Source organism: Paramisgurnus dabryanus, chromosome 11 (assembly GCF_030506205.2).
Source record: "Paramisgurnus dabryanus chromosome 11, PD_genome_1.1, whole genome shotgun sequence".
Lineage (NCBI taxonomy): Eukaryota > Metazoa > Chordata > Actinopteri > Cypriniformes > Cobitidae > Paramisgurnus > Paramisgurnus dabryanus.
In genome coordinates this window covers 26,605,875-26,626,539 of record NC_133347.1, presented here as the reverse complement: position 1 = coordinate 26,626,539, position 20,665 = coordinate 26,605,875, and the positions used below count along the sequence as shown (strand labels likewise).

The 20,665-nt window shown below is 40.7% G+C and overlaps 2 protein-coding genes and 1 long non-coding RNA gene across 5 annotated transcripts in view; 1 reads left to right on the top strand and 2 right to left on the bottom strand.

Moving 5' to 3' along the window:
* Positions 1-491: 491 nt before the first annotated feature.
* LOC135729785 (STAM-binding protein-like A) lies at positions 492-6,412 on the bottom strand. Of its 3 annotated transcripts, none has more exons than XM_065247638.2 (10): positions 6,391-6,412; positions 5,699-5,934; positions 4,711-4,786; positions 2,934-3,029; positions 2,274-2,637; positions 2,057-2,181; positions 1,804-1,941; positions 1,139-1,251; positions 959-1,058; positions 492-878 (listed from the first exon to the last, which is right to left on the bottom strand). In XM_065247638.2, exons 2-10 carry the CDS (start codon positions 5,899-5,901, stop codon positions 822-824), a joined length of 1,272 nt encoding a protein of 423 aa, XP_065103710.1. In that variant the 5' UTR covers positions 5,902-5,934; positions 6,391-6,412; the 3' UTR covers positions 492-821. The 3 variants fall into 3 exon arrangements, with proteins under 3 accessions (XP_065103710.1, XP_065103709.1, XP_065103711.1); XM_065247637.1 differs by having other exon boundaries at positions 6,259-6,396; XM_065247639.1 differs by lacking the exons at positions 4,711-4,786; positions 6,391-6,412 and having other exon boundaries at positions 5,699-5,838.
* Positions 6,413-7,591: 1,179 nt separating this feature from the next.
* The window catches only part of LOC141283006 (uncharacterized), a 94,057-nt gene continuing 80,983 nt past the window's right edge, over positions 7,592-20,665 (top strand). Inside the window, exon 1 of the long non-coding RNA XR_012337961.1 lies at positions 7,592-7,808. This is a non-coding gene — a long non-coding RNA (uncharacterized lncRNA). The remainder of the gene's footprint in view (positions 7,809-20,665) is intronic.
* Positions 8,931-16,078, bottom strand: LOC135729783 (trans-Golgi network integral membrane protein 1-like). The gene is made up of 3 exons (XM_065247635.2): positions 15,667-16,078; positions 15,379-15,462; positions 8,931-9,711 (listed from the first exon to the last, which is right to left on the bottom strand). Exons 1-3 carry the CDS (start codon positions 16,045-16,047, stop codon positions 9,709-9,711), a joined length of 468 nt encoding a protein of 155 aa, XP_065103707.2. The 5' UTR covers positions 16,048-16,078; the 3' UTR covers positions 8,931-9,708.

Below are 20,665 nucleotides of genomic sequence, written 5' to 3'. Positions count from 1 at the left end.
TGTGACTGCTGAGTTCGCACTATATAGTCGCTTTCCGATGAAAAGCACGTTGTCCATTTTGCCGATTCTGAGATTTTTCGACGGATTGAATGTCCAGGTTCATTTCCGTATACAGTATGCTTCACATATCTAAATGGCCAATGAAAAGTTGTGAAATCATGTCATCTGATTTTCACGTATATCCATTTGGTGTCAAAGCTGTCAATCATGCCCTGTGGAAGCATCTCTCCGGTCTCGTGAAGTTTCATCGAAGCTCAGCACTGGATAGCCGAATAAACATAGCCTGGTAAGACAATGACTTTCCTTCATTGAGTTAAACGTTTCCCCCCTGACGTTTGGCACCTTTAAATAAATCCCACTGTGCAAGTGGTTTTGGGATATTTTATTACAAAAATCTTACATATTGTGGCTTTAACTGATAAATTATGAATGGCACAGGTCTGCAAAATTGACCCATGCAGCTGGTTACCAAAGAAGATCAGAGTTCAGAGTAGTTTAAAAATAATCACTTTGCTTTAATGTTATTTACACAGATAAGATCTGTTAATGTGCCAGACCACGAATAAACCAAGGGCAACAAAACACTTGATTCAAACAGGGGTCAAGGTAAAACATGAATGTGTTCCAGTCCCGTGGTATTTACGTTCCTGAGCTCCCACAGGACATTGTATAAGACTTTTAGTGTTCATAGAGTAAAACAAGTGCTTCTGTAGACTAGTGTGTCTGTCTCTTAACATCCCATCACCGGTGAAAGAAGTCCACACGTGGAGTTAGTGAGGAAAAGCTGCGATCCGGCTTAAAACAGTTAAGACCAGAGAGGATCATCGTAGGTCTAGCATTGATACAGTGCCTTCTGTGATTATAATGTGGCTGCCACTCTGAGAAAACAAAAGACATGAAAGTTTTATACTGTTAGCCTTTAACAAATGCAATTTACAGTTACGCTAATGTCACTTACTGTAAATAAAGGAGGTTCTTTGGGATGAGGATGAAAGCCTGTCTGAGTACACGTTGAGATCTCCTCCAAGCCGTAGTCTGTCAATCTAAAGTATCCCGTCCTACAAAAACACACACAGGGTCACACCATTAGTATTCACGCTTTATTACATTAGTCTCTCTTTGTTGTTTCTGAACTTACTCATTGAACTTTGGAGAGCAGACAATGGCGATGGACTCTGGGAGCATCAACTGATAGGAGCAGTGAGTATGGAGGTCTACACTGGACAGAAAGGCGGTCTGTGTGGGGTGGGTCTGTGGAAAAAAAGGAGACTTATAGTTAAATTCTGGCTATACTAGGACAGGTGTTAGTGTCCTCTGTACTGGAATCAGGTCAGATTTAGGTACATGTCATTTGTGTCGAGACATTTTAAGGTGTAGATATACTTATTTTAACTCGAAGCAAAATTGCAGAAGTATGGATATGCAAACGTGTCACCTTTTAGCAAAATTTGATGTTTTGGATGCCAGACAGCAGATGACTCCGGGCCGTATCCGTGCCAAAGTTAGCAGCTCGGTGCAGATCCGGCCCAGAGTCACGCTACCCCTTCACCGAGCCTCGCACCAAATGAATTTTTGCGTCTCGGTGGAAGATGGCGCACACGCTGCAGCGTTTATGGCGAGCTTAAGTGTCTGAATTCACTCACTGGTTTTCATTCACTCCTTTAAATGGACTAATGTATGGAATAGTGAATCAGGGTATAGGGGGCTATTTCGGACACAGCCCATGTTGTATCGAGCTATAGTTTTGTGTCAAATAATTTAGTAGAGATGGCAAAAGTGAATCTGAATGTATATCTCTCTTACATGTATCCAGCCCAGGGTAATGAGGTTGTACTGGTCTTGCACCAGAAACAGCTCTTCTTCATTCTCTGTGTCACAGTAATCTGGACCCCCGCACTGTTTCGGCACAATAACGTGCGTCACCGTAAAAGCGTTCCTGTTCTGCAACAGACACATAAACACTTGATATAAACGCTCAGTATACACACATAAGACAGTAAACATGCACAATGCAATAGTGACCATGTGACCCAATAAACGCAAACATAACGCGTACTAATCTCCCACAGAGAATCCCACAGGTTTCCACCGCTCTTATGGTGTTGTTATTGGCCAGCCGCAGGAATTTGCTGCATAGCTCTGCGGGAACGGATATTTGCCGTAAACCATCTATTAATGTAGCTGAAAGACAAGCAGAACAATTCTCAATGACACAGATAAACAAACAAACAAACAAACAACTTAAAACAGTAAGGTTTAAGGGCGAGTCGTACTGTTGCTGGCGAGGTGACCCGGTTTGAGTGTGCGATCAAATGTAGGAGCCGCTGATGGAGCCCTGTGATTGGCTGAAGGATTCTGTGGACTCTCAGGGGGAGTTGGTGATGAAATGTAGGGCATCGGTGGGCCCTGAACACCGGGGATGAGTGGCGTCTCATTCTGAGGACAGGCAGGCGTGCAGAGCTCATGGATGACGGGCTGACGGCCGCGTTGACGCTCCTGCTGACGTATCATCTCCTCGAACATGCTGAACTGCTCCTGCTCCAGCTGTTTCCTCTGCATGTCTGCCACACGCTGCCTCTCCACCTGCAGCTCTCGCTGACGAGACATCTCCCGCTCCATTGCTGCCGTTTCTGCACGCTAGCAAACAAATGATACAAGATCCATGAGATTGGTAAAGTATGAAAAGTGCAGCTTCAGCTTCTGGGTGAAAATAATTGACAGCACAATTGAGTTTTCATTTCAACAAACCCCCATTATGGCGATCAGTGTTTGCATTTCATCAGCTTATCTGCATTTAAGGACACACCCAAAGTGGCACATTTTTGACCTACAAAGTGGCAATTTTATCTATATGGTAGTCTTGTGAAATGTCCCTTTTATAAAAGAAGAAGAAAAAAGCACTTGAGATGAGAAATATGAGAAATATCCCTCACCTTTTTGCTGAGATACTCCTCATATTCTTTCTCGTATCTCCCAAGTAAATGTTTTTTGAGAAGCTCTGCTTGAGGAAAGGCCACCTCCTTTAACTTCTGTTTGAAGAACAACAGCAAAACAGTTTCAACTAAAGTGTCGTAATGATACTTTTACTGTTTTTTATCATTCTGCTGATCAATTCAAAGCAAACACACATACTGATAAATGTATACACTGAAGGCAATATAAGTCGCTTTAGGTAAAACTGTCTACCAAATGCACAAAATTTTAAATCTATACACGGGCGCGGGAAGATGTTTTAGGTTGGGGTTGCTGTGTGGATGGCCGTAACCAGCTATGACGTGACGTCACCAAGGTCTGGACCACTGTAAATCTTTAATATTCTCTCTGAATAAACAATAGTTCGTTTAAACTCTTTGTAATGTGAATAAATTATATCATAAATGCGAATGCTGCCTTCTAAACTTTGGTGCACCCAAAGGTGGGTCTTGGTCCACTTCCAAATGAACTGTGGTGCGGTTAGACTGATATGTAAACGCAACTGGACCAGGGTCCAAAATCAGGATGTGATTTCATAAGACACAACCCTGATAATGACGTGTTTTACAGTGGCATGAGCAGTGTATACAAAAACAAATGAGCAGAGGGCAAACATGGGGCAACAAAGAGGTAAAAGAGTCTCATTAACATTTGGTCCATCAAGCATATGCTGGGAAAATGCACAAAATGCTTAAGTTTTTCAAATGTTTAGTCATAGTAAAATAATCAGATCATGAGATCTGACCTGGTAAAAATACTACTGTATAAATAAATACACATAAGATGAGCACATTTACTCCAAAATTCAAGTTGTTATTCATCATCAAAGCTGAGCAATCAGGTGGTGACCTTAACCCTACGCATGGTTAGGTCTTTAGTTTTGCTAAAAAACTGGCAGTGTGAACCCTAAGCGAACCAGGACTTAATATTATTTTTTTCTTTTTTGGTCCAGACCAATACAACCAAAGGAACCGAACTACAAGTATGAACAAGGGGCACTTCACTTTTTTTGAAAATATCTCCTAGAGTTAAACATTTGATTTTTACCTTTTTGGAATCCATTCAGCTGATCTCTGGGTCTTGCGGTACCACTTTTAGCATAGCTTAGCACAATCCATTGAATCTGATTAGACCATAAGCAGCGCGCAAAAAAAAAAAATGACCAAAGAGTTTTTTCCTATTTAAACTTGACACTTCTGTAGTTACAATGTGTACTAAGACCGACAGAAAATTAAAAGTTGCGATTTTCCAAGCAGATATGGTGAGGACTATACTCATTCTGGCGTAATAATCAAATTGCTGTCATACAATGGCTGCAGGAGGTACACTGATATTACGCAGTGCCCGAAAATAGTCCCCTGCTATTGAAAGTTACCAAGGGGACTATTTTGAGGCCCTGCTTAATATCATTGCGCCTCCTGCAAAAGTATTGAAACTCTTTGTTCATTTTTGAGCACAATGCTAATGGTCTAATCAGATTCAATGGATTGCGCTAAGCTATGCTAAAAGTGGGAGTGCCAGACCCGGAGATCAGCTGAATGGATTCCAAAACTATAAAAATCAATTATTCAACTCTAGGGGAGCTGGAAAATGAGCATATTTTTTTTTTTAAAAAGTGGAGTGTCCCATTAAATCGAAATGAACCAAAATTTGTGGTGCATTTACAGTCCTGTGAAATTAGGGGGTGCTGCAGCACCCTCTGCACCCCTGATTCCCGCGCCCCTGCCTTTACATTACCCTTAAAGTCTCCTTCTTCTCAGGAATATTAGGAAGCTTATAATCTGGATGCTTGAGGAGCTTTTCAATAAAAAGCCTGATGGATTAAAACAAAAGAAAGTTAAACCTTTTGTAACAATTAAAAAAGATGCATGACAGTTTGCGAGTAGTTCAGATTATAACTTGCCCTGCCAAAGATAAATTAACAAATTGGTAAACTATAATAATGAAACTGAATTAGTTCTTTTCACTTCCAAATAATTGCTTAACATTATGGCACACTTTTTTGCTGAATAACAATGGCATGCAGCTACTAGTGATTTTTTAAACCCATTCTAACTGCGACTTCTAACAAATCATTCTTGCAATTTTGGAAAAGATCTATGTTAAAGGTCCAATGTGGGTTTTTTTAGTGGCATCTACAGGATTGAGAATTGCAACAAACCTTCATTTCGAAACACATAGAGAAGCTACGGTAGCTGCCACGGGACAAACATGTCGTCGTTGTCTGAGACGATGTAGGAACGAAACGCGCCCCACAGGGCAGTTTGTCCATTTAAGGCTATGTACAAACGTGATGGCGACTTCCATGTAAGGGGGACCGTGGTGTATGTAGATAAAAACGGCTCATTCTACAGTAATTAAAACAATACAGTTCATTATGTAAGGTCTTTATACACACTGATATTATAGTTATGTAGATTATATTGCATTCCTGTCAAGAGACCCTCCAAAAATCCCACACTGCACCTTTAACTGGCTAAATAAATAATTACCATGGCAAAATTTCAATCTAGGGACAAGAATTCTTAGCCCATATAAAGGCATGTACAATGAATGAAATTAAAAGATTTAGTGCGAGCACATCTCTGCTTCATTTGGCAAAGTGACTTTTGGCCATTCCATCAGTTCTCTCACAATCTCTGCCGATGCTGTTTAAAGTTTACAATATCTGAGACTTCTCAGGGTTAATGGTAAGGAAAGGGTTAGCATTCCAAGTTCTGCTTACGTGATGTATTTATTGTAGAGGACAAAGGCATGCTCTATGTTGCCCTCTTCTGCATACACATGGGCCATGCGGATCATCTCCATGCCCGAGCGGAAGTATCTGCGAAGAGGTACAGCTTCATTTACATCCACCGTGCTGCCCTTCTTTGTCAAAGCCCGCACCCTCTCCAGTGGGGTCAAACTCACATCTGCGTGGTCCAACATGATATAGATAGTGATCTCAATCTACACCTTTAACTGTAATGTAAAAGTGGAAACATGTATAAAAAAGAAACACAACTGGTAAATAACTGCATTATTACAATAGTAGTAAATAAGCATTATACACATGATCTTTCGTGTTTGAATGGAAAAAGACGAGAACTTATAATACTTTTAACAGACATCCATGTGCCCCCTTTATATGGACCTATTGTCAAATCTGCCGTTCATACACGTAAATAATCGTATCGATAACAACCAAATATCGACACGTTTATTATAGTATAGAACCTTTATAATACTGTACCGTAATGTATGTGTTACTGTTAGCAGGTTAGTGATTATAAATCTTAACGTTACCCTGATAGTACTGACAGACACTGTCTGCTCTCAGACATCCTTCACATTAGCTAACGAAATCGTCCATGCGCGATAAATCGATTTCTATGGTTCTGTATGGATAGTTTACGCTTTAATCTCAAACAAACTCACTTCCTCTTCCTGTATGACGCAAACAAAACACCCACACAACGCCCCTCTCAGATCAGCTTTTGCTCTCTCTGTTGATGCAGACGCATAGGTGTATTTATTTGACCCTGCGCAGACTGATCTGCTTATGATGTCAAAGTAATGCGAGATCAACGCTTTTGAATTCCTCTCGCGTTACTTTGATGTCATAAACCGATCGGTTTGCGCGACACCGCACACACTAAAAGTCTTCATAATCGGATCGATCAAAATCAAGTGTGTTAGTTTATAGGTTTTTTGGACTTCATGTGGCGCCCCAAGAACCGACAGACGGATGAAGTGAAAGTACCGCAAGAGGGATTCGAGAAAGCATACGGAGACCTCTCATTTCGACGCTCTCGCTTTATTTTACGTCATCATCCGCCTGTCAGTTCTTGTGGCGCCGCATGATATTTGACTGGTAAACTGTTCATTTTTATTTACCGTGTATTTATACACTATGTGTTTGTGTTTTGTTAGCACTTTTAACAGTTATTGTCGTCTTAATTAATATCCAGTAAACAAAAACGGCATTTGTAGCTATGTGTTATTGTTTTCATAATATTATCATTAGGCTACTGACCAGTGACCACACACCCAAACATTTGTTATCACAGAAAACCCCAGCCCTCCTGTTTAAGATAAATCAGGATTTTACACAGTAAGTTAGTATAATCTCAGCGATAGTTGGAGTATGGAGTGAATACAGGGAAAGGAATGCACTTGCAAAGATGTTCACATTTCTTGAAAGTAAAGGGATCATACAATATTATTTTTGTACTGCCATGAATGCTCAAGATGACATGACAATACATTACGTCAAAGTTTGAGTTTCTCAACAGTCTTTAATTATCCAGGTAACACCTCAGAAAATCAAGCAGTAGGTTATTTTCAACCGATAAACCCAGTCGTTGGATTAGATTTACCCTGAACATAATTATATTTGACCCACCAATGGGTTTAAACACCACAGCACAGGTTAAATTACAACCCAACGGGATGGGATCATCCCTTTTTGACCTAAAGCTAGGTTAAAAATAACCCAGCATTTTGTGTAAACATTTGAACTGGGTTATTTTTGCAGTGATTTATGTAAGTATTTAATGTCATGGACTATATGCAAACATATGTTATGTTAATAGCTTATTTAGGGCATTACATAAATAAAAAAAACAACTTGCAATTTTTATAATTCATTGTTTAATTAAAAATGATTTTGCAAAATTAAGTATGCACATTTTTTGAATTAGTACAGTTTGAGGACTTTGTTGGCTTGACAAAACCTGGCATGAAAACTAAAAACATCTGACAGTATTAAACATTTTACAGAGATATTTTAGTATGTAAAAACAGAGAGAAATAATAAACAGAAGAACGTTAATGATTAAAATAATGTTGATATGGTGATCAAAATAAGAGACCAATCAGAGGAAAAATTCAAAACCTGACTCCCATGTGCAAAAGCTGCAACAGTGCTTAAAGACAGACCACAGTACATAGGCAAGTAAAACCTATCAGATATTTTTAAACCACATTACAATTCAAATTATATCCAGGATTTCAAGAGTTTTTATGTAAAGCTAGATACCACACGCAGGCTTCTTAGTGAATAAAGCAAGACTGGTAATACAGTACATGCTCAATAAAGTGTTCATGCAATGGACAAGACATGTTTATGGCACAGAGTAAATTAAATACACTCGATATTCTTAATTTCTTATTTAGGGGTCTGCATAACCATCCAACTCTTAAATCAGAATATATTTCCTGAAAACTGTCTACATTTGGCACTACTGGTTTCATAATTCACAAATTGGATAGCTAAGGCTGGGCTAAGAGAGGTAAAATAAACACAGCATTTCTAGACCAATAAATGAATCAAAAATTATGTTTCATAACAAAAAAACACATTATGTCAAATCCCATTAAAGCCAGAAAAGACTAGTTAAGGCAAAAACGAAACAAACCCTCGGAATAATTAAAACGTCAATCATACCCTTGTAATAGAAATGTATTCTTTATGCATTTATTGTTTTTGTATTTGTATTCTTTATGCTTCAAGTTATGACTTTATGATTTTCATTATATGTCTGGCATGTCATTTTATGTGCTAAAACAGTAAACAGGATTTCTTTGGTAAGGCCAGCTAAAGTGTAACTCTATTTTTAAAGGAATAGTCTACCCTTTTGCCATGTTAAACTATGTTATTACCTCAACTTAGACGAATTAATACATATCTATCTTTTTTCAATGCGTGCACAGTACAGCGCGTCGTGAATGTGTTAGCATTTAGCCTAGCCCCATTCATTCCTATGGTACCAAACAGGGAAGCAACCAAACACTTCTGTGTTTTCCCTATTTAAAGACTGTTACATGAGAAGTTTTACCAGTAAGTATGGTGCCACAAAATAAAACTTTTTTTGGTAGCATAGGAATGCATGGGGCTGGGCTAAATACTAACACATTCACAACGCACTGTACAGTGCACGCATTGAAAAAAGATAGGTATGTATTAATTTGTCTAGGTAGAGGTAATAACATAGTTTAATATGGCAAAATGGTAGACTATTCCTTTAATATAGGTGTGAAGATGTGCATAGCAAACTCATGTTCTACCTTCTTAGACTCAGCTGACAAGTAAAATAATTTTTAAACACCCAGACACCTAATAAGGAGTTGTTTTGATAGAATAGCATAGGGGGTGGTACAATCCAATGACAATATATAATGTAAGGAGAATTCGAGATTGACTCACTCTCCAGCATATAGTTTTTCATTCTGTATGCGTTGAGTCCTTGTATAAGAAAATAAATCATCTCTGATGGACAGATCCTGGTATAACCCTCATTCATTCCCCTAAAACAACTTTCATAGTCATGAGAAAGCAACAAATATATCCCTTAAAAAAATATACAGATTGTATATATCTTCTCTGTTACTCTAGAAATAGATTTGAATAAAACGATACATAGAAAACAATGCGACCCACCATCAATACTCAAAAGAACAGAAAAACAGACTACTGATGTAACCAAACATCAAGAACAACTTCGTGTTTGTGTAGCACTTTTGAAGATCTAAAGACTCCAAGAACTGTAACAGACTACAATTTCAACATACTGTACCTGTTGGCAGGGACATGTCCTGAACAGTTATGATCATTATTAATATAACGTTAGGTTATAAACAGTAGAAGTTAATGATAATTGGTGTGGTGATGTTTGCCTGATGATGGATCATTTCAAGATTCTCAAGGTCACAGTTATTCATTCGATTCATCCACCAAACTGTGACTGGACTTTCTCACTGTGAAATAGAATAAAAAAATTATAAACAATTAGGGGTGTAACGATTAACCGTGCAAATGCGCGTTTTCTCAATGAATGAATTTGAATGAATTACGGTGAAATCCGGCACATCCGAACGCCAGGGGGCGCTCTCATGCAGAAACTCCCTGTGTGCCACACAAGAAGTATCATTGCAAACACTATTCCAAGAAATGTCTACATAGGAATATTTATACGCTGTTCTTCAAATTGTTTCAGGTATTTTCATGATAATAAAGAATTTTTTAATGATTTTGCTTAACGAGTGTTGCTTTTTTAAATGCACGTTATAAACGACTCCGACTCATAATGATTTTAGATTGATAAGGACTTCCTACTGACCAAATGCCGTAGTACACGCACAAGCTGTGCATAAAACAAAGAATCGCAGCTTTGCGATTCCGAATCGATTTCAGACAGGCATTTTTAATGGGGACCGCGATTGAATCGCGATTGAATCGTTACGGTGACAGTATGTAAAACTGATTAAAGGTAAAGTGTGTCATTTCAACACCACAAGAGGCACCATGTAGAAACGCAAAATAATGTCCTTTGTTTCAGCCCCAAACGTTGCAAAATGTTTTTTAAACGGAAACTGTGGTGCGCTGATGCAAGAGTTGCAACTATGGCAGCTGTGATTGCCACCCACATTTTTCGAGTCTGATGACGTCAGAAAAAATATGTGTTAATACTGCAAAATCCGCCTTTATTGTTACATTGACTGCCCTTACCATATAGAACAAAATAGATCATGTTGCTGCTGATTGGGCTGAAATTTTTATACACCCGCTAAACAAGAGAAAACGTATCTCTGACCCGTTACACATCGTTTCCAGGAAACATGTTGTTAAACCCAGAAACTGTAGCAAAACGTTGTGCACCGGTTTGAGCTTAAACGTGTCCCAGGTTTCCTAAAGCTTTCTCCATCTGCGATTGGTGGACCAAAACAGGTCCCGCCCCAACATTGTGCCCATTGGTAAGAATTAGGGAAGTCCCGATCAGGTTTTTTTGCCCTCGAATCCGAGTCATTTGATTTTGAGTATCTGCCGATACCGAGTTCCGATCCGATACTTCTATAAAACATAAAAAGAAAAAACAGATCCAGGATGTTCCTTATGTCATGCCGCACGCATTGCTGTTTCTGTGTGAAGCCAAAAGGGTCTAACTCTGTGCCAGCGCATAACTATAGATGTGTTAAAATAATGAGAATATATCAAGTATATGTTCAGGGGTTAAATTGGGGTTTGTTTTGTGGGGGTGCTCTGTTAGGAGGGAGGGTTTGAGGGGTAACATGTTTAATCCTGATGACAGCAAAGCAACTGGTCTTGTTTCAATGACATTTTGGACCTCTGATGAGATTTTATAACTTTCAGTTTTAAAGCTGTGCCACATGTTGACCCAAACTTTAAAACCTGAACTTTAAATTATGCAAATCTATGAGTCTGACACCCTATATGCATTTGTTGCACATGTCATTATGCACAATTGATCAAACTTTTAAAGGAAGTTATAAGAATCAACCTTCTTGACTAATTCTAGGCATAAGATTAGATAAGAGCCAAAAAGACTCAATTAACAAGAAAAACAACATATTTTTATTCAGCAATAGGCTATGTCTTATAAATCAGTTAGTTAAACAATCACTATAGTTAGGTCGTAATTGATTTGTATAATCAAAATACATTATTTTATTAAACTATACAATAAGTTGTATCCAGTTATCTAGTTAACATATTGTAATAAGATGATTGACATGGCTATACATACTTTCATCTCTACAATGTGTAATGTGATCCTCCTGCGCGAATGCGCGTTCTTGAGGTTCTGAGTGAGACACGGAGCTGTGTAACGTTACTGATGTAGATTAACTGAGCACATAGTGACAAAAACGATCGACACGTCGTTTAAATGAGCGGTAAAAACCAGTTTTGTCGCGCATGCACGAGTGTGTGAAGCATGTGTGTGTGAATGCTGTCAAAAACACATCATTATTCGCGTCAGTTCACACGCACCAGCGCAGCGCATACACTGGCGCGGAGGAGAGCGAGACCTTCAGTATGTGTGCAGTCCTGGCCCAATTTAAACCCTGCATGTATCCGAGTCCTGATCGGGAGGTAACGTCCGATTCCGATCGAGTCTGAAAACACGTGATCGGGCCGATTTCCGATCACGTGATCGGATCGGGACATCCCTAGTAAGAATACTTAAGCCTCAAGTGGTGTTAATTACCACTGCACTAATATGCTGTTAGTGGACAAATTTGGGCACTTAATATAAATTATTCCATTGATATTTTACTAAAACTTCTTAACTCTTTCCCAGTTATCTCGTAAATTAAGGGAAAACATTTGCATAAAAAAAACGTGTTCCTGATGAGTTTTTATGGTTATCTGTAATACCGCACTTACCCAATTTATACAATTATTTATTAATTTTACACTCCGTGTAGGTTTTGATAATCGTTCTGAAGCTGATCTCCAGAAAAATTCCTTCACAAAAATGCAATTATTTTAGCTTTTTGCTAAAAAAATATTTTTTAAGAAAACTACCTATATTTAAGAGTTTATAAGCGTTTATAAGCGTTTTGTTTGTTTGTTTGTTTGAAAGCATAGGGTCTGTTGATATATTTGTATCTTTATATATTTTAAGAACATTTTCCTGGAAGGCATTTTGTTTGCTAAATTCTAGATTTCACACAAATTAAAAATGTTGAATTGAAAAAAATTGTTTACCATAGTATAAGACTATACAAAGTAAGAGACAATAATCATTTATTTGCAGCAACAAACATCAAATTTCAAGTACGCAATGCAGGGTCTCTGCTACAGGAAACCTCTTAACCTTTAACTTGATCTGTTATGTGAAAAAGTATTTTAACTTGAAAACATTAAAGACATTAAAACGGAAGAGGATTAGGGCCACTGGTGAAATGTTTTTTTGAATTCTGACTTTATTCTCAGAATTCTGACTTTAAACTCAAAATTTGAATTCTGACTTTATTCTCAAAATTCTGACTTTAATCTCAGAATAGGCTACTGACTTTAAACTCAGAAGATTAAAGTCAGAATTCTGAGAATAAAGTCAGAATTCAAATATTTTTTCACCAGTGGCCCTAATCCTCTTCCGTACATTAAAGACTAGGATGTAATGAACAGTAGAATAGTTTCATAGAATTAGTCAAAGTCCCTTTAGGGAAGTCGCAGCACTCTGCGGCCATCTTTGCAACACTTCCGTTATTTTAGTCATGCAAGACTAAATTCCTATTTGCTTGAATGGGGAAAGACAGTCATCTCTTAAATAGCTTGCTAAAATTACAATTAAATAATATATTTTTGACCAACAATAAAATCAAACTAACTGTACCATAGCTTTGATACTGAAGCTTAAATTGACGCCTTTATTTCAAGTTGTTTTAACGTCTGCACATGTGCACAGGTTGGCAAGCGCCTCATGCGACTCTGTATAGAGCCCACTCAAAGAGTGTCAGTCTTTAGTTATTTCCAATATCCTCCATTCATAGTAATACTAGTGCTCCATCTCAGTACATCTAATATTTTTGAATTAGTAAATAAAAAGTAATTTCACAATTCAACCAAATAGAGATATTAAGAGAGTTAGAGATATTAATTTTATACTTGGAAAACTTGCATGACTTTGCTTTACTTGTCAAAGTGAGCTTTATTCGCAATTGGTTGCTTGGCCAGTGTTAATTATAGACCAGGTGTGTCAAACTCAAGGCCCGCGGGCCAAATCTGGCCCGCCCCCTCATTTCATCTGGCCCGTGAGAGCTTACAAATTATGTTAATTATTGGCCCGTGCGAGCTTACAAATAATTTTATTGTTATTATACGTTTTATTTTTTGCAGGTTATTTCCTACATTTAATTTTTTTAGCAGCCACAAAAACTCATTTTTGTCCCGCCAAAGTCTATTTTAAATAAATTATAGTGAACATTTTGATGATTGCAAGAGAGAGAATGAGCAGTGCCCCGCACGCGCGCACTAATAGAGTGCCGTGTCTTAATGCAAAGGCTGCAGCCTCCGGAGGTCGCATTTCCAGGCTGCATACGTCATCAAGACTGTCTTTTTTCAGAATATTAACATTTATAAAGTTGGATATTATTCTTAGTTTATAGTTAATAGTTGTAATATGCGTATGTCTTGCGAATGTAATGGTCAGGTAACTTTAATAAACCAGGCTTGATGACGCTTCATATGTAACCCCCGCAGGCTGCAGCCTTCGGTTTCATAAGTAAGGGATAATGTAGAGGCAGCCGGTAGTTATCGGGAAATAAGCCCCGACAGTGTGATCAGGACCCGACGCGAAGCTGCCTCTACATTATCCCGCTTATTACACGGCTACTTGCCACATAAGAAAAAAAACTGGACATGAATATGAATTTGAAACATTTGTTTTAAATTAACATTTTTATCCTTCCGCGAAACTTTGCACAGATGCATAAAATGATCGTAATACCTTATTAAGATCCTCTGCTTCATACTTGTCTGTCTCCATTTTTTTCTCTTTTAGCCAGTCTTTGAGAAGTTTTAATCCCCATTCTGTATTTTTTTGTGTGTTGGCTTCGTAGCTGTCATGCTCTATTTTGTCAAGTTCAGTCTCAGTAAGCTCTCTGTGTCTTGTCGTTGTTCGTTCTTCTATCCACTGTTTTAATGTTTTGTTTTTTCCGTACATGTTAAAATTAATGTCAAAATGTTGTGGTTGTCCAGTGTTTGTCACAAGATGGTGCCAAACAGTAATCTTTATTGGCGCGGAGCGATTTAAATCATACAAGTAGTACCGGCTATGCGTTATTACTTTGGAGCGGTTATTATTTGAAAAGAACGAACCTGCAAATGTCTCAACTGACCAATCAGAATCAAGCATTCCAGAGAGCCGTGTAATAAACGGACAGTATCTGCTCGTTCTTTCTCTCCCTCTCACGCGCATGCAGCGAGGAAATGTTTTCCGTCTCGTTTACAGAAATGTTTTGCGATGATGTCCAGCTGGGATTAGTTTACAACAAGTCTATTCTCCCTAAATACGCGAACTAATGACTTATCTGAACCGATAACTTTTAATAAACGATTGAATTTGAAACTATTGATCTGTAGCCTACAACACTGAACTCATGAGACGTTAGTCATTCAGACACTTAAAGCCAGGTAAAAAAACACAGATTTCTTGCAAAAAGGGCAAGATATAAAAAGTGAGAGTATATGTGTCTACTAAATGCATATTGTGGTGGAGATTGTAAAACTCTTTATTAGTATCTTAAAATGCCTCTCGTTTTCTTACCTGCACAATCCAGGATAACATAACATAGTGTACTCACATTCAACATGTGTTTTGTCACCACAATTACTTTTAAAATGTAGAATAGTTGTACTCTATACACTTTGTCATCATTTGCCTGGGCTTCTACTTTCAAAGCTAGGTATTAATTGAGTTATTAACAAAACCAATAGTAATCAAATGCAGAGAAAATTATCCAATGTACAGTAATAAAAGAGTTGATACATTCATATAGTCGTTCAAATACAACCGTCCCTTTGAGAGCAACCGTAATGCTGATGTGGCCCGGGATGAAATTGAGTTTGACACCCCTGTTATAGACAATGTGCAAACATATACTATATATACTACTTACATCCTGAACGAGTTTTTGGTAATCAGATGTGTTTGGTCTCCGGTATCCTCGTGCTCTTCGGCCCTCAACAACAAAAGCAATGATCTGTAAGAGAGGATTATTATTATAAAGCCGTTTCAACATGCTTCACCGATTAAAAAAAAGACCAAGATTGTGAAGCGTTTGTTTCACAAGGCAATGCAGATGGCCCTGGCTAATGATGACTATTTCCTGACATTTATAAGGCAATTAATTATGGGCTTGCATCCCACTAATGACTATGTTGAAAGATCATGTGTACAAACAAACCTTGCGCCTGTTGTAATTGGCGATGTAGAGTATGGCCACCACTATAACAGCACAGAGAAGATAGGCAAAGAAGTGGCTGCTCTCTGCGTCCTTCTTGCTACTGTCAGAGGGTCGTGCGTTTCTTTCTTGTACTGGTTCTATATTATTGGTTTTTCGTCCTTCTTCTTCCTTAGACTCCTGAGTGTTCGGCTTCTTACTATCCTGTTCGGTCTTCTGAATATCGGCCTTGCTGTCCCCTGCGGGCGCCGCCTTGCCGTCCCCTGCGGGCGCCGCCTTGCCGTCTCCTGCGGGGGCCGCCTTGCCGTCCATTGCGGGCGTCGCCTTGCCTTCACCTGCTTGTGCCGCCTTGCCTTCACCTGCTTGTGCCGCCTCGCCGTCCATTGCGGGCGCCGCCTCGCCGTCCCCTGCGGGCGCCGCCTCGCCGTCTCCTGCGGGCGCCGCCTCGCCGTCTCCTGCGGGGGCCGCCTCGCCGTCTCCTGCGGGCGCCGCCTCGCCGTCCATTGCGGGCGCCGCCTCGCCGCCTCCTGCGGGCGCCGCCTCGCCGCCTCCTGCGGGCGCCGCCTCGCCGTCTCCTGCGGGCGCCGCCTCGCCGTCTCCTGCGGGGGCCGCCTTGCCGTGCCCTGCGGGCGCCGCCTTGCCGTCCATTGCGGGCGTCGCCTTGCCGTCCATTGCGGGCGTCGCCTTGCCGTCCCCTGCGGGCGGCGCCTTGCCGTCTCCTGCGGGCGCCGGCTTGCCGTCCCCTGCGGGCGCCGCCTTGCCGTCCCCTGCGGGCGCCGCCTTGCCGTCCTCTGCGGGCGCCGCCTTGCCGTGCCCTGCGGGCGCCGCCTTGCCGTGCCCTGCGGGCGCCGCCTTGCCGTGCCCTGCGGGCGCCGCCTTGCCGTGCCCTGCGGGCGCCGCCTTGCCGTCCATTGCGGGCGCCGCCTTGCCGTCCATTGCGGGCGCCGCCTTGCCGTCCATTGCGGGCGCCGCCTTGCCGTCCCCTGCGGGCGCCGCCTTGCCGTCCCCTGCGGGCGCCGCCTTGCCGTCCCCTGCGGGCGCCGCCTTGCCGTCCCCTGCGGGCGCCTCCTTGCCGTCCCCTGCGGGCGCCGCCTTGCCGTCCATTGCGGGCGCCGCCTTGCCGTGCCCTGCGGGCGCCGGCTTGCCGTGCCCTGCGGGCGCCGCCTTGCCGTCCATTGCGGGCGCCGCCTTGCCATCTCCTGAGGGCGCCGCCTTGCCGTGCCCTGCGGGCGCCGCCTTGCCGTCCATTGCGGGGGCCGCCTTGCCGTCCATTGCGGGGGCCGCCTTGCCGTCCATTGCGGGCGTCGCCTTGCCGTCCCCTGCGGGCGTCGCCTTGCCGTCCCCTGCGGGCGCCGCCTTGCCGTCCATTGCGGGCGCCGCCTTGCCGTCCCCTGCGGGCGCCGCCTTGCCGTCCCCTGCGGGCGCCGCCTTGCCGTCTCCTGAGGGCGCCGCCTTGCCGTGCCCTGCGGGCGCCGCCTTGCCGTCCCCTGCGGGCGCCGCCTTACTGCTGACCACTGAATACCAGAAAACAGAAAAACATAATAAAAGCTAAAAAGACTCCAACTCAATGCCATCAACGGCAAATTTACACAAACAGACATTCCTGTTACAGTTTGGTGTAAAATATTTGATAGTGTTACAACGCCCATAGCTCTATATGGTTTTGAGCTTTGGGGTCCACAATACCTAACAGATAACTCCTAATGGGACAAACATTCCAATTGAGTCCCTGCATGCTGAATTTTGTAGAAATATTTTAAGAGTTCAGACTCAGAGAAGAACACCTACTAAGGAATGCAGGGCTAAATTAGGCAGATATCCCCTAATAATACACATTATTATTATTATTATTATTCATTAAATTCTGGTCACAGTTCAGTATGAAACCCTTAAAACTTAAGAGAAGAGACATAAAACCATATTTGGATCATAAGGATAATGAACGTAAAAACAAAGTAAACTAATGTTATTGGGCACTTAAGAAAATATAATCTGTCAGAATATCTCTACACTGTTAGAGACGAATCCTCACTAAACACAGACTCACAGTCTGGCAATAGAGAAAGGCAGACAGAGATCAACGTGGCTCCCAAAAAAGAGCAAATCTGTGTCCATTGTGACATTGGTGAGATCGAGACAGAGACACACTTTTTCCTTTACTGTGGTAAATATAAAGAGCTTAGAAAAACACTGGTAAAATTTCAAAGCTCATACCAGGGATGCTCCAATCAGGATTTTTGCAACATATTTTGAAGTACCGATTTCTGTCGTCATATCAATGCAGTTTTTTGTCAAACTGATATGTAAGCTCCTTGATGACGGTAACTGTTAACCTTTTTTCTACATAAAGTAATACCACAGATGTTGCCTTTGTGATATTATTTAATTATGTTTTTTATTGTCTTATTCGAGATGCAAATAAATAAGCAGTTAACAACGAGTTAACTCGTCAATGGCGGGGAAAGAGAAAAAAACAATGGGTACCGTAAACCGTGCTTACCGTTTATCAAAAAATCTTCTTCATCATTAATCACAATACTTTCATATTTGTTTCCTACTATGGAACTCAATGGTTACAATCAGCTGTGTGCTTAAAATCATTTATCAAAATATCTTCTTTTGTGTTCATCAGAAAAAAGAAATTCATATAGATTTAAAACAACATGAGGATGAGAAAATGATGACTGACAGAATTTTCATTTTGGGGTGATGTGGGTATGTTTCCTGTTTTATGTATAATGCTTTGGCAATATTGTAGGTTACACAATCATTTCAAGTTCCTTCAGAGAGAGAGAGAGAGAGAGAGAGAGAGAGAGAGAGAGAGAGAGAGAGAGAGAGAGAGAGAGAGAGAGAGAGAGAGAGAGAGAGAGAGAGAGAGAGAGAGAGAGAGAGAGAGAGAGAGAGAGAGAGAGAGAGAGAGAGGTGTGTGTGTGTGTGTGTGTGTGTGTGTGTGTGTGTGTGTGTGTGTGTGTGTGTGTGTGTGTGTGTGTACCTGGTAATTATCACGTTGTGGGGACCAATTGTCCCCATAAAGATAGGAATACCAGTGTTTTTGTGACCTTGTGGGGACATTTTGATGTCCCCATGAGGAAACAAGCTTATAAATCAAACAGAATGATGTTTATTGAAAATGTGAAGTATCAGGAAGTTTTGTGTGATGGTTGGGGTTAGGGATTGGGGCAGGTAAGGGGAATAGAATATACAGTTTGTGTGGTATAAAATACATTATGTCTATGGATTGTCCCCACAAAACATGGAAACCAGAATGTGTGTGTGTGTGTGTGTGTGTGTGTGTGTGTGTGTGTGTGTGTGTGTGTGTGAGAGAGAGAGAATGTAACTTTTAATGAATGTAAAAGTAAAAGACAACGTCTTCGACAACTCTCCAACCAAAAACACAGAGATCCACACAAACAAGAAATAAGACAAAACTATTGCGAAGCACTTAGGGATTACAAAAATACAATTCACTACAAAAAACAACAACACCTCAATTATACTCTCAAAGAAATCCAAGACTCAATTCATAATAATCAATTCTGTGAAAAATGGAATAGCCTAAACAAAAAACAAAACCAGGACATACCTATACAAAATGGAGAACTGTGGAAAGACACACACACACACACACACACACACACACTCTCTCTCTCTCTCTCTCTCTCTCTCTCTCTCTCTCTCTCTCTCTCGTGTGCATGCGTGAGCGTCTGTGGGGCGAGTGGAGAGTGCTGTGGAGAGCTTGCTGATGTTTGTGAGTTTTCTAAATCTTTATAACTATCTCTTTATCTTTCTCTATCACTGTTTTTGCTTTCTTTATTGTTGTTTGGTACTGAAGGGTAGTGTTTAGTAGAGTTTGAAGTTTTTTAGTCTGTGGAGCGGCAGCTGCCGGCTTAGCTGGTTAGCATGGCTGCTAGCGAGCAAGGTAACGTTAGTTTGTACCAACTAACGCGTAGGCATGCGATTAAGTTGTCTCCACCAGACAGGTGTTCGGTTGAGGAGTGTAGTCTTGCAGTTGGTGAAGTTGTTGGTTTTGAAAGCATTAAATCTGCTTCCAGAATGAATAGTGCTGTGGTGATTTTTTTGGACCATATTGATAAAGTGAATTTGCTAATTGAGAGTGGAGTTGTGATTCGAGGTACTTTTGTACCTGTTTTGTCGCTGGTAAATCCAGCTAAAAAGGTGATAATTTCAAATGTACCCCCATTCCTGAAAAATGAAATATTGGAAAAGGAGCTGATGAGGCACGGACATTTAGTGACTCCAATAAAGATGATTCCGATTAGCTGTAAATCTCCTCATCTTAAACATGTTATGTCTTTTAGGAGACAAGTGCTTTTGATTCCAAAAAACATTAATGAGGAATTAAATTTGGTCTTAAAGTTTAAACTAGATGGCTATGAATATACTGTGCATGTTACTTCTGAGACAATGAAATGTTTTGGGTGTGGAATGGTGGGGCATATGATTCGTTCATGCCCAGAGAGAGTAGGTGAGAGGCAGGTAGCCGCTAGCGCAGTGGAGCTACCAACTACCAGCGGAGCCTTGCCAAATGATCCACAAAGGGATGTAAAAAATGTTCAAGAAGATGAAAGTAAGGATAGTGATGAAGAGAATGACATGATGGAAGACTTAGTAGACATACAAAATGATCAGGAAGCACAAAGTGAGCAATCAGTAGATCAAACTGCAACTAGAGTAGCAGAAGCGGTGTTGTTTGATGAGGAAAATGTTATGAGTGATGGTGAAGTATCTATGGCAACAACTAAGAGAAAAGAGATCGAAAGTAATGTGAGTTGTGAACAGGCTGCAAAAATGCCGAAAATGAATGTAACATACAGTGATTCTCAGTCAGAGGACAGTATGTTGGATACACAGGAAAGTGAAAGTAATGCAGATGTAAACCCAGACGTGGATGTGGAAAGTCTTTACTCTTTCACAAGAATTCAGTCCTTTTTGATTACAACAAAGGGTATGAGATTGGTAAAAATTGAAGATTTTTTTCCAG

Coding starts and splice junctions, on each gene's coding strand:
- LOC135729785 (XM_065247638.2), bottom strand. CDS start 5,901: ATGTTGGACCACGCAGATGTGAGTTTGACCCCACTGGAGAGGGTGCGG. Junction 2,638..2,933: donor AGGAGTATCTCAGCAAAAAG/GTGAGGGATATT, acceptor TTTGTTTGCTAG/CGTGCAGAAACGGCAGCAAT. Junction 1,059..1,138: donor TGCTCTCCAAAGTTCAATGA/GTAAGTTCAGAA, acceptor GTGTTTTTGTAG/GACGGGATACTTTAGATTGA.
- LOC135729783 (XM_065247635.2), bottom strand. CDS start 16,047: ATGGACGGCGAGGCGGCACAAGCAGGTGAAGGCAAGGCGGCACAAGCA. Junction 15,463..15,666: donor CCAATTACAACAGGCGCAAG/GTTTGTTTGTAC, acceptor CCTCTCTTACAG/ATCATTGCTTTTGTTGTTGA.